Genomic DNA, 13387 nt, shown 5'->3' on the forward strand with positions numbered 1-13387 from the left:
AAATAAGATAGGTCTCAAAATGTCCTCAGGTACCCCTCTAAGAAACTCGAAAGAGAACAACAGATAAAACCCAATCTTAGAGAAGAGAAATAATAAAGATCAGATTGAAAATCAGTGAAACAGAAAAACTGGTTCTTTGAAAAAATGAATAAAATGAATAAACCTCTAACCTAACTGATCAGGAAAAAAAGGTAAAAGACATAAATGACCAATGTCAGGAATGAGAGAGGTAACATTACTCCAGATTCTACAGACTATTAAAAAGATAAGTTAATATTATGAAAAACTTTATGCCATCAAGTTAGACAAGTTAAATGGACAAATTTCTTAAAAGGTACAAAATATTAAATCTTATTCAAAAAGAGATAGTTGTACTAATTCTATATCTATTAAAGAAATTTCATATGTGATTTAAAACCTTTGCACAAAGAAAACTGCAGGCCCAGATGCCTTCCCTGGGAAATTCTGCCAAACATTTAAGTAAGAAATACTAGATCTACAAAAATTTTTCCAGAAAAATGGTAGAGGAAGGATTAATTCCCAAATCATTCTGGAAGTCAGTGTTACTCAGATACCAAAGCCAGAAAGACATTACAGGAAAAGAAGCTAGAGTGTCCTTCATAAATAGAGATGCAAAAATATCATAAAAGTTAAGCAAATCAAATTCATTATATGAAAGGGATGCATCATGCACAAATAGGGCCTTATTCCATTAATACAATATTAGTTTAACATTCAAAGCTCACTGTAATTCACCATATTAACAGACTAAAAAAGAAAAAAACATTATGATCATCTCAATAGGTACAGAAAAATTATCTGACATAATTCCTGATAAATACTCTCAGCAAGTGAAGAACAGAAGGAAAATTTCTGAACCTGATAAAGAGCATCTATTAAAAACCTGTAGCTAAAATCATACTGAATGGTAAATGACTGTTTTCCTCCTAAGACCAGGAATAAGGCAAGAATATCTGCTCTTACTGCTTCTGTTCAAGATCGTAATGATAGCCATGCAACACGGCAAGAAAAAGAAATAAGAGAGACATCCAGATTTAAAAGGAAAAAGTAAAATTGTCTATTTACAAACAAAATGATTGTCTACATAGAAAATACAATAGGACCTGCCTCAAAATCTACTGAAATTAGTAAGTGAATTTACTAAGGTTACAGTATAGAAGATCAACATATAAAAATCAATTATATTACTATATATAGCAACAAACAATCCAAAATTAAAATTTTAAAAAGGCATACCACTTAATAACATCAAAAATATGAAAAAATTTAGGCTAAACCAGACAAAATTATGTAAGACAGTTAGTCTAAAAATTAAGAAACAGTGATAAAACAAATCCAAGACCTAACTGGAGAAACATACCATGTTGGTGGATTCTGATAATTAATATTAAGACATAAGTTCTCTCCAAACTAATCTAAAACTTCAACAAATCCCAATCAAAAACCAACAGTTTCTTTCTCTTTCTTTCTTTCTTTCTTTCTTTCTTTCTTTCTTTCTTTCTTTCTTTCTTTCTTTCTTTCTTTCTTCTTTTTTCTGGTAGAATTCAATAGGCTTAATATAAAATTTATATAGAATGCAAACATATCCAAAACAACTTTGAAGAACAAAATTGAAGGATTTCCACTACCTGAATTCAAAGCTTGTTGTGAAGCCACAGTAATCAAGGAAGTATAGTACTGGCATAAAAATAGACAAACATCTTTGGAACAGAATAGAGAATCCAGAAATGCATACATTCATGCAATTGTGGTCAGCTGATTTTTGACAAAGGTCAAAGACAATTCATTGGCGAAAAGGTGTTCTTTTTCAAGAAATAGTGCTGGAGCATTTGGATATTCAGTTACCAAAAATAAAAATAAAGAAAAAAGAACTTTAATCTGTACCTTACATGATTAACAGAAATTAACAGCTCATAGACCTACATATAAAACCTAAAACTAGAAAACTTCTATAAAACACACAGGAGAACCATCTTTGCGACCTTGGGTTAGGCAAAGATTTCATAGATACAACATCAAAACCACAATCCATAAATGGAAAAAAATTGATTAATTGGACTTTGCCCAAATTAAGAATTTCTGATTTTCTAAAGACACTTAAGAAAATGTAGAGATAAATCACAGACTTATAAAATGTTTGGAAATCACATATATTCATTATTTTTAAGGGAGCGATGTTTTTTCAAATATGTGAAAACAGATCAAATTATATACTTTTAATATGTGCAGTTTATTGTTTATCAATTTTACATCAATGTAGCTATCAAAGAAAGAATTTAAAAATCCCAAGAAAGAAAACAAAAATAAAAGGATAGAAATACCAGTTACAACCAGTAAAACATTATAGTGCAGTCTTAAAATGATTTCTGTCATTAAGCCAAGAGAAGGCAAAGGGCTCTGTCTGGGAGAGAGGTGTCAAGGAAAAGGGAGACTCCTCACTCACACTGCCAGTGCAGTCGGAGGTTGGAAACAAACTTTTATAGAGGTACATCATTCAAGCAAAAGAAAAGGCCATTATAAACTTAGGGTGGGGGAGGGAAGATCAACTAAAATTCTATATGTATTCCTTTTTTTAACAGATTTTATTTATTTACTTTTTTAGACAGAGAGGAAGAGAGGGAGAAAGAGGAGGAGAGAGACATCAGTGTGTGAGAAACATCAACTAGTTGGTGCTTCTCGCATGCCTCGAGCTGGGGCCCTGGCGGGCAGCCCAGGCATGTGCCCTGATCTTTCAGTTTGCAAGCTTTTGCTCAGTCCACTGAACCACACCATCCAGAGCTATATGTATTCCAGTTAGGAAACCCAACTAAAATTTGGTGTGATTTTTAGAAGTTGATGGAAAATGCATAGAATCTGCTTGGCCTAGATGCTAAAACTCTTCTCCATCACAGGTCATTGCATTGAACCTTCACCAAAAAACCTTTATTTGGCCTGGCAGAAAAGTGTATTTACACAGTTTTGACAAAAATGAATGCTATTTACTACTTTTCAGCATTCAGAGACAACCAATGAACAAAGCATGAAGGTCCTGGGTGTTGTTCCAGAATGTGAATGTAAACAATCTTAATAATACAAAAGTAAAATCGCGAAAGAGAGGAGAAAAGGTACAGGAGAGTATGGGGATGGGGATGTTTTTATTTCACCAGAGGGGGAGTTGAAATAACTAAAGATGAGGAAACAAGAAATAGGGGTATAAGCATATCATTTCAAGTTGCAAAGATAACCAGCAGCAGAACTAAAAATAATAATGTCATTTTCTAAATTCAAAAGAGTTTGTAAGGAGCATTTGTATGTATGAGCAAATCCTTATCATGCACAGTAATGAATCAATAGCTGCTATCTGATGTTGATAACCAAGAAATTGAAGAATAAGCATAATGTTTTCAGTTAGAGTATTGGCCATCAGAGGCAAAAAAAATTCAAAAAAGAAACAGATAATGGAAAGAAACAGCCTCTGGGATGTGGGCCTGGCTACGGGAAGGAGCTGCAGGATCCCTGTTGCTTTTCCTCTCAAATCTGTCCAGCCTAAGTGATTTATTGCCACCACCTCATATATGCATTACTTTGCAGAAAATTAATATTAAAATGGGGCAACCTCTCAGATTACTTACTCTGGTGATCATGGCCACCCAAGAAGATCTGAAGTGTGACAGCTATTAAAGACAGTGGTATTATCATTTTAAAAATATTTCACTCATTACATTCGGCCTAAGGCAGATCAAGAGAGTTGGCCACATAGCAATCTCTCCCATGCCCTCAATGAACCAGTGTGGGAAACCTTCCTGAAGGGCACACAGCTAATGTCCCCTCCCTGGTACTTTGCACCCCCATCAGCACCCACACAGGGTGTGGCCAGCCCTCTCCTCCATCATACCGCCTCCTGATCAGCTGGGGTCTCTGTCACTCCTGCCCCAGTTCCCTCTGGGGTCCCTTCTCAGGTGTTGTTCTGACTGACCTTTTGTCACCACAGAGGTGACTCTGGCAATAGGAGTCAGCAGTTTTCAGATTCTTACACTCCAGTCACTCCCCTTACCCATGAGATGGAGCTGGGGTCCTTTTCCCGTTCTTCAGTCCTGCCTGCTACCCTCCTTTCCTGGCTAGAAGAGGCCAAGGTTCTCCTCTCCCTATTTTCGGACATCCCTGTAATCAGGTTCCAAGGACCTGGTCAGCCCAGGGTGCAGAGCTCGCTCTGTCTCCTGTCCTTTGGTTCTCCTTCCATAACTCTCTTGTACTCTGGGTTATTTAAGGTGACAGGCATTGGAATGGGAAATGTCTTCCACTTCTCCACCTACCGTTCTCCTGCTCTCCTTCCTCTTCAGCCACCTTTCTCTATAGTCTCAGGCTCCCCTGCTTTGACTTGCCAGGGCCCCCACCTTTCACTTTGCTCCCTCACAACCCTCTAACCCTTATCTGAGTAAGGGGTCTTCCTTTGAGCTGCAGAGGGTGAAACCCAATGTTTGCCTTCTCTTCTGTCTCTGCCCTGACCCCATGCAGCATTTTGAGGAACTGGAAGAGAACTTGCTATTGTAAAAAACATGTATGTGCTCTAAATCTTCCCTCACTGCTCTTGGAAGTGTTTGCTTGTTTCTGCACTCCTGTGGCCACTGCGGACTCCCTCAGTGGGCATCATACCCTCCCTGTCTTCCCCCTTCCTTTATGTCCATGAGTACAGGCAGGAGCCCTCTCCCCATCTTTCTCCCTGGTCCTAGCGGCAAGTCAGCCTCTCTGCACCATTGGCTTAGTCTTCTCAGTGCTCTTGGCTGGAACTTTTAGTACCAACCCCACACTAGGCTCTCCCACCCCTTACCTCTATGCCTCTGTGGTCTAGATGCACTTCCCTTAAGCTGTGGGAGACATTTGTTTCTTGGCAATGAGATTGGGTTTCTATAAGCCATGTGGAGTTTTTTTTTTAATTGTTTTTTAAAATTATACAAATAGAACAAAATCTCAGTCTTGTAATTCTTAAACATATGAAATTAAACAACTGTGAAGGGGCAAAATCTTTCTTGTTGTTTGGGACAAGAATTGAGTTTTTGTTGAACAAATCTTAGAAGGAACATTAAAAGGCTCTATATTCTCATATTTTGATATAATTGCTCTGTGCCTCCATTAGTTTTACTGGAAAACTAATTTAAAAAAAAAAAAAAACAGGATCTTCCTTAAAACCAGATACTACATCCAAATGGAGACTTCCTCAATTAAAAACATCACCAAAACAATGTTAAATGTTGACATTTCCTGATTAGTAAATGTCATCCTCTTCTTTGTCGTCTTTTTGAAGTAGGTTTTTGAAAAGCTACTTTTGTTTTCGAAACCAGAAGCTTACTTGCTTTTTAAAACTAGTTTGCTTATTTAATAAATCCCCCTAACTCATCAAATTAAGAAACAAATACTATAATCCATTTTAATCTGTGATTTCAGTTGTACTTATTTCCATGTGGGTTTAGGAAATCTTTGTGGGAGGTAATAAAGCCCTTAAGCCAGAAGAGTGGCATTTATGAGTAACTATGACATTTAAGACACTGCTTCTCTTTCCCAGGTTGCTGACATGGAACCAGAGTGTGAGTGCTCTGGTGAGCCATGGAGAGCATTAGCTGACACCTGTCTTCTGCCAGACTTCGAGACTAGTAAACAAATGAGAATCTTTTTTTTTCCTCTCTCCTTTCTGCAGAATCCCAGCCCTGGATTATTTGCTGTGATGCACCCTCTGACCTATGCAGAAACCTTGATAGATTATCATCTGTGCTCTCACCCCAAGTACAAATTCACTAAAGAGTCCCACAGTGGGTCCAGCATTCCTCTCACCCAAAAACAGTTTCTCCATCACACGGTAATGCCATTTCCAGGCTCACTGGCAGAGCTGATCCAAGTCTACAGGGAAGGGCAGAGAACAAGGATGGAGGGTCACAGCTGGAATTGAGACAAAGAAGGTTTGCAGCCACAGCTGCAGGACAAGAATGGTAACAATGATGGCTGTGTGCACTCTCGTACCGCCAGCCCTGCCACGGTGCAGGTGGGAGGCTCAACACCACTCTTGTCCTGTCTGCACCCACCTCTCAGGTTGCAAGTTGCCCTTTTTCAACATTCTTATTCACTTTTTCCCTTGAAGATTACACCTCACATTCATTTTATTCCTATTTCAACCCTGTAAAAACAGTCACATGGCAGGCATAACCTCATGCCTCCACTTTCTTTGTCCTCAAAAAGTGTAGAAACATCAGAATGGACAAGGTGTTGATACGGCAAATGCACAATAATGGAGATGCTCCTAAGAATTCCTTCTTCTCCTTGATAACCAACCTGACCTGAATATCCAGTAGTATCTCTTGGGTGTTGGCCTCAGGACCTCCAAACTCAATAAATCTGTAACTCAGGTCATTATCTATGCCCTGCTACTACCAGTCACACCTCAAATGGCTCCTCCTGCTGCCCTTCCTTTTTGTTCTGTGATTTGTGCAATGGCCCACATGATCCTTGATCCTTGCCTTTCCCTTATTCCCGTAACTAACCATCACTAGATTCCACCAGTCTGCCTCAGACAACATGCTACTCAATCTACATGGCCACCACTGTGCAGTCAGCCCTCTCTAGGAATCTTCCTTCAATAGGCAGCCATCAATCATGTTGTTTTCCAGTTTGAAAACTCTCAGTGGTCCTGCTGCCCCTGGGAGCAGCTCCAATCTCATTAGCTTGGCCCACAGGCCCTTCATGACTAGCCTGCCTCTACAAACTCATTTCCTGCAATCCCTGGGACACTCCCTGCACTCAGCCCGGACGCTGGTGATCGTGCCGGAGTTCCCATGCATACTGACTGTGGCATTAGCACCACATTCACAATAATGAAACAGATTGTAAGGCCAAATCTACCCTCCCTCACAAGGGCCTGCTCCTTATGTGTCTAACACCTCAGGGGGAAGGAAAAAGTTATTTTGGCCCTACTTTAATTCTGTGTTGCATTGTTTAATGCCTTTTGCTGAAGCAGTTGTCTTTTAGCTTCACAAAAAATTCAATCGAACTAAATGAAATTATAAATTTTAGAGCTAAACTATTAAGAGTGAACAATAGTGAACTGAATTAAATGGAAGCCCTTCCTAGATTCACCTCATTAAACTGTCCCTTTACATGTAGTATCCTTGGACTGGCTTTCGTTCCAGGACATTATACCCGGAGTGATGCTTTGGAAGAAGTTCCAGTCCCTGGTACTCTCATCTCTGCCCGAGACCGCCACGATGGAGATGACACAGAGGTAAGCACAGCTTGTTTGTCTCACAGAAGCTGTGACCCCAGAAAGTGAAATGCCAATCAGATGTCAGATTATGCTTTTTCTGCATGAGGGAAGTTTGCTAGTCACAGAATTATGATGGCATATAACTGATACTCATATTTGGAATTGGTCTTAAGATACACTTTAAAAATAATTAATGTCACAGGTGGCTAATTGGCCATATTTCAATAAAAGTGGACAACCAATCCACATAATTCAGCTGAAATATTCATGATCAGATTGTCACATTTTAAAATTGCCAAGATGGCCCTTCTACACTGTCCATGTCCAATTCCAAAGGATCCGCTTCTCTCTCATGCCACAGCCTGAGAGACAACCACAGCAAGGTCCCACGGTTTTCAGCACATAGAAATATAGCTCAGCTCCACATTTAGCCTATTGCTCAGCTCTAAAAACAGGATGGGTAGAAGAGAATATTGCTGGACTAAAGAAGGAATAAATGTAACCATCTTTTATATAATTTGCTGATATAACACCTCTTCAAAGCCCTAAAATTTCAAATGAGGAGACTGATGCCTTTCTTTAGGACTTCGCCTGATCAATAACCCACTTTAGAACCCTTGAATTTGCTTCTTTAGTTCATTGTCCTTATAATCATAGTTAAATAAGTTATCAGTGAGCAAATTTAACTGGAATCTCAAAATGATTGTTATCACTTTATGTTCAAATCCTTGACTCAGAATGAGTCACCCTAAGGTGACAGAGCCCTGTCAATGGCCCCAAGGGTGGTCAGGAAACCCAAGTTCTGCCACCATCCAAGATCAGCAGGTCACCTTTTCTCTTGCATACCCACAAGTGTGTCCTGGATCCTCTTGGGAGAAAGTCAAGTTCCCCTTCCTCAGCAGAATGCCACACTGCTTCCAGGAGCTGCATAACCTCAGCCACGCTCTTCTGCCACCTCTGAGCCCAGCCCTCTTGTCTAGAGATAAGGGGATTGGACTTGTTGGGAAGACCCTCCTCAGCCTTGACATTTTCCTTTAATAGGAGGAGGAGAGTTTACCAATGTGCAGTGACCCCATGCATACTACCCATCTACCCCTCTCCACTCAAGTATTTGAGGAGATAGTTGAAATCCAATTTATGACTCCAGAACACTTTATTTACTTCTTCCATCTTTGCTGACTGAAAAACTTTTCCTGAATTAAGCAAAATCCAGCCTTGCTTTCAGAGGCTTTCCCACATGTTATCCCTTTTGGGTTATTTCTTTAGTGCTTCTCAACTACTCTTCTTTGCCTAGAGATTAACATGAGACCAAACATAGGATTTGGGACATGGTAAGAGCTCAAAAACATTAGTTCCTTTCCTAGAAGTTTATTCTTACCTCATCCACCCTACTGCCATCTCAACATAAACTAAGCATCTTTGTTCTTAATTTTAGCATATCTCTAAAAACCTGAAATTTCCAGAATTGGGGTGAAATAGTGGCACTATGGAATGTTGCTTCAGCGTCTGGGAGACCTGCCTCCATTACTTGCTAGCTGTGTCACCAGCTCAATGTCCTTGGGCAAGTTACTTATTACTGAGGCCTTTTGCACAATAATTTCCCCACCTGTAAAACAGGAATTGGGATGGCATCCTCACCCCACTGTTGTAAGGATTAAAGTAAAATGATGAAGCGAAGCATCTAACACCATCTTCAGTGACTCTTCCTGTTCTTCTACCCTTCATTCCCACCTATTAAACTTTGCAATCTCTCTGTTGCCACCAGATGGCGATAGTCTGCCACCACCTTGACACACCCTCATTTTGCTGTGGGGTGAGGACACTTCAAAACTGACCCATATAACCCGTAAACATGGCTGGTGATGGGGCAGTGTCAGCAGACTGAGCAAAATGAGGAATGGTGAGAGGTGGAGACTGCCCGCATCCGCCACCTGTCCCCATGCCCAGGTCTCCAGAATTAAGGGGGGGAAAATCCTCTTATTTTTTTCCCCAAAGCAACATCCTTGGAAAAATCTCCTAAGGCTGCTCTTTCAAAAAGCAGTCAGAATACACCTACCTTGGGCTTGAATTAACCATGAATTAAAGATGAATTCTACATGAATTAAAGAAAACTCCTTGACTATGAGTTGTCACTTTCAGCCTCTGAGTCTGAGTGCTCTGTTGGGCCAGTTTGCTTCAAAATAAATTGTAATTGTATAACAGAGTATAAAATCAAGAGAGGATTTTGTATTTCCTTATCATTGATTTTCATAATGTAAGATTCTAGAGCATGTTTTTATTACTAAAAGGAGTTATAAAATAATAATGGCATATCTTAAGTTTTACAAATCCATTAATTATACTTCAACTTTGCAATCATTTTTGCTTGAATAAATTACCTATTACTTATGAGTTGTTTCCCTTGTATCTTTTTCCCCTGAGAGTTAACTATTTGTTGTTAAACCATGTGATATAGTTATGCAATGCTTATTTATTGTAGGTCATTTTTGTATTCATAATAATCAAAACAGTTCACTTGGTTTCTTTACCCTTTAATAAATTTAGAGAGAATTTATGAGTCTCTAGGATTTTCATAAAATCTGAGAGTCGACAGCACCTGAGGAGTTACCTAATCCAGTAGTGCCTACTTTGGATTTTATAGATGGGTGAAATGGCCAGAATTTTGAGATTGATTTGGTACTACTAGAGTTTGCCAAGTAAGTCATTAAAACTAACAAGCAAAACAAAACAGCCAGCCACCATCTACTGTTGCCACTATTTCAGTTTCAGAAGAACATACTACGTTCAAAAAAATAAGAAACACATGGTTTCAGAATTTAAAATTGGATAAGTTTTTGTCTCAAAAAAACACTTGGTTGTTACCATTCCCTCTTCCCTGACCAGCCTGTTTCTGGACCATAGTCAAGGCTTTCAGCTCCTGTGCCCCTTTCTGGACAAGACTCCCCCTTGCCTGCGCCCTCCAAGGTTACAGGGGGGTGGTCAATTAGCACCTTCATTCTTTGTCAAGAAGTCATAAATCAGTACACAATCTCTGGATGGTGGAGACAGGTTCTCTTTGGAAGTCTTTTAGACTTCTGGCCAAGATGGAGGCATAGGTAGATACGCTTTGCCTCCTTGCACAACCAAAAAAGAACAAGAACAAATTTAAAAACAAAAAATAACCAGAACTGTAAGAAAATAGAACTGTTTGGAAGTCCAACAACCAAGGAGTTAACAAAGAAATATTCATCCAGACTGGTAGGAAAGGCGGGGCAGAGAGGACTCACGGCAAAGTGGTGGCTGGTGAACCCAACGGTCCCACATTTGCGTGTGGAAAAACTGGGAGGAACAATAGAGGGGTGAGACAGACCACAGCAACCTAGAGTTCCAGCATGGGGAAATAAAGCTTCAAAACCTCTGGCTGTAAAAATCTGTAGGGAATGCAGCAGCGGGAATAATGCAGAGTCTCACAGGAAAGTTTGTTGGAGAGATCCACAGGGTCCTAGAATGTACACAAACCCACCCACCTGGGAATCGGCACCAGAAAGGCCCAATTTGCTTGTGAGTAGCAAAGAAAGTGACTGAAAGCCAGCCAAGAGCCAGGCCAGCGGCATTGTTCCCTCTCTGACCCCTCCTCCGCATACAGTGCCACAACACAGCCAAGCGGGTTGCTCCTCCCTGGAGAACACCTAAGGCGCCACCCCTTACAACATAACAGGCATGCTGAGACAAAAAAAAAATATGGCCCAAATAAAAGAACAGGTCAAAGCGCCAAAAATAGAACTAAGTGATGAGGAGATAGCCAATTTATCAGATGCCCAGTTCAAAACACTGGTAATCAGGGTGCTCACAGAAATGGTTGAATATGGTCCCAAAATAGAGGAAAAAGTGAAAGCTATGCAAAGTGAAATAAAGAAAAATATACAGGGAACCAACAGTGAAGGAAAGGAAACCGGGACTCAAATCAACAATTTGGAACAGGAGAAAGAGATAAACATTCAACCAGAACAGAATGAAGAAACAAGAATTCAAAAAAATGAGGAGAGGCTTAGGAACCTCTGGGACCACTTTAAACATTCCAACATCTGAATCATAAGGGTGCCAGAAGGAGAAGAGGAAGAGCAAGAAATTGAAAACTCTGGGAGGGGGAAGATGGCAGAGGAGTGAATGGGAGTCGCGCTGACCTCCGCCCAAGACCAAACTGGAATTGTGACTAAATAGTGAAGAAATCACCTGGAAAACAACGGAACGATAGAGGGAGAGGAGCCTTGGAGCCTCGGACAGATAGTGGAATCAACTTTCACACATTCGAACGGGTGAGAAGTACGGTGGAGGCTCGAGAGGGTGGGCTGGGTGTCCACGGGCACCAGCACCAGAGGGACATTGAAACGGCCAGTTGGATCCCCCTGAGAAGAACAGGGTCTGAATCATAAACAGGGACCCCTAGACTACAGCAGCTGAAACCAGAAAAACAGACAAAACGCAACACCGAAAAGCTTAGGGGTGCTCTCTGCCAGAGACAAGTGAGTGGGGATGCAAAGAGATATTTAAAGGGCCAACGCAAAAATTTGCAGTGACAGTCACCTTCCTTGATCTCGGGGTAGAGGCGCAAGAGAGTGGGCTCATGCCTGAGGGAAGATTGGTGAGGAAAACTTTGTGAAGAGAACTGAGACGGTGGCCAGCAGAGCCCCAGTAATAACTCACCTCCCACTCTGCAGCTACCATCTCACTCAGGCATTAGGGAATAAATAAACTTGCTTTCTGCGTGCTCCGTGCACAGTTTGCACAGATGTGGGCTGGGGTGCTGAGTGCAGAGTGGCTGGAAGAAATAGAGGATTCCTGGCTGAAGGGGACATAACTGCCTACAGACCTTTGAGGAGAGGCTGGAGACAGATGTGTTGGGGAAAGAACTGAAGGAATAACCGGGGTGTCCCAGAGCTGACTCCTTCCCCTTTCTGTAGTCTCCATTTTGCACAGGCAGGCCACGCCCCAAAGGAGGCAGCAGTGGGAAAGGAAATAATAGCCCTACCTTCAGGACAGCCCAGCCTGGACAGGAGTTGCATGCGGGCCTTGGTGCTGAGTGCAAAGCTGCCTACAGAAATAGTAGACCCCCACCTAAAGTGGACACAGAGATGCCTAGAGATTCTTGAGGAGAGACTGGAAGTGGAAGCGTTGGGGAGAGAACTAAGGGAGTAGCGGGGAGCGGGGGGATCCTGGTGCTGACTCCTTGCCCAGTCCACTTTCTCCATCTTGCTCCGAGGGATTTCTCCCCTAAGTGACAGCAGCCTATAAGGACACAATAGTCCTGCCATCAGGAGGCCTTGCTTCACCCTGTGGCGCCTAAGCCTGACAGATAAGGACAGAGTGACCAATTGACAATTGCAGGAGAGAGACACAGAAAGTAGATTCCTAGAAGGCTCAAACAAATGGCCCAAGGTCAGACAGGGTCAACAACTGACATCATCAGAGGCAAACCCAGAGAGAAAAGAAAAGAAAAAATAAATAAACAAAAAGACCAGCCTACTACCATAGAAGTTTAATCCACAAAATCAGGAAATCTAGACAGATCAATTGAAGCAGAAGCCAAAATAAAAAAGGAATCCCACAAATAATGGGAAGAAAAAGAAGTTCCCCCCAAATGAGGGTAAACGAGAAATCGCCACAGTGAGAACTAAATGAACTAGAGGCAGGGGAACTATCAGATATTGAATTCAAAACAATGGCTCTAAGGAACCTCAATGAGCTCAGCCAGCTCAAAGATAACTATGATAAACTGCAGAGAAACTATCAGGAATTTACGGCAAACTATCTCAACCTGGAAAGGACATAGAAACTATCAAGAAGAGACAAGAAGATATGAAAAATACCATTTCTGAATTGAAGAACACAGTAGAAAAAATCAAAAGCAGACTAGATGAAGCAGAGGATCGAATCAGCGAGCTGGAGGACAAGGTAGAAAAAAGTGTCCAGAAAGAACAAGAAATGGAGAAAAGACTCAAAAACAATGAAGAGACATTTAAGGAAATGCAGGACAACCTGAAATGCAATAATATATGCATAATAGGGATACCAGAAGGACAAGAAGAGGAACAAGGGATAGAGAACCTCTTTGAAAAAGTAATGATTGAAAATTCCCTATTGGAGGAGAGAAAAAGTCAC

At 41.0% G+C, this 13387-nt stretch overlaps 1 protein-coding gene across 1 annotated transcript in view; it reads left to right on the forward strand.

Annotated features, from left to right (window-relative positions):
* Positions 1 to 13387, forward strand: part of CFAP221 (cilia and flagella associated protein 221) — a 105691-nt gene that overhangs the window by 77935 nt on the left and 14369 nt on the right. Inside the window, exons 19-20 of the mRNA XM_054574940.1 lie at positions 5693 to 5851; positions 7176 to 7267. Coding sequence (XP_054430915.1) covers positions 5693 to 5851; positions 7176 to 7267 — 251 coding nt within the window. The remainder of the gene's footprint in view (positions 1 to 5692; positions 5852 to 7175; positions 7268 to 13387) is intronic.

Source organism: Pteronotus mesoamericanus, unplaced genomic scaffold (assembly GCF_021234165.1).
Source record: "Pteronotus mesoamericanus isolate MK-2021 breed Mesoamerican mustached bat unplaced genomic scaffold, CSHL_Meso_final contig_27, whole genome shotgun sequence".
NCBI lineage: Eukaryota > Metazoa > Chordata > Mammalia > Chiroptera > Mormoopidae > Pteronotus > Pteronotus mesoamericanus.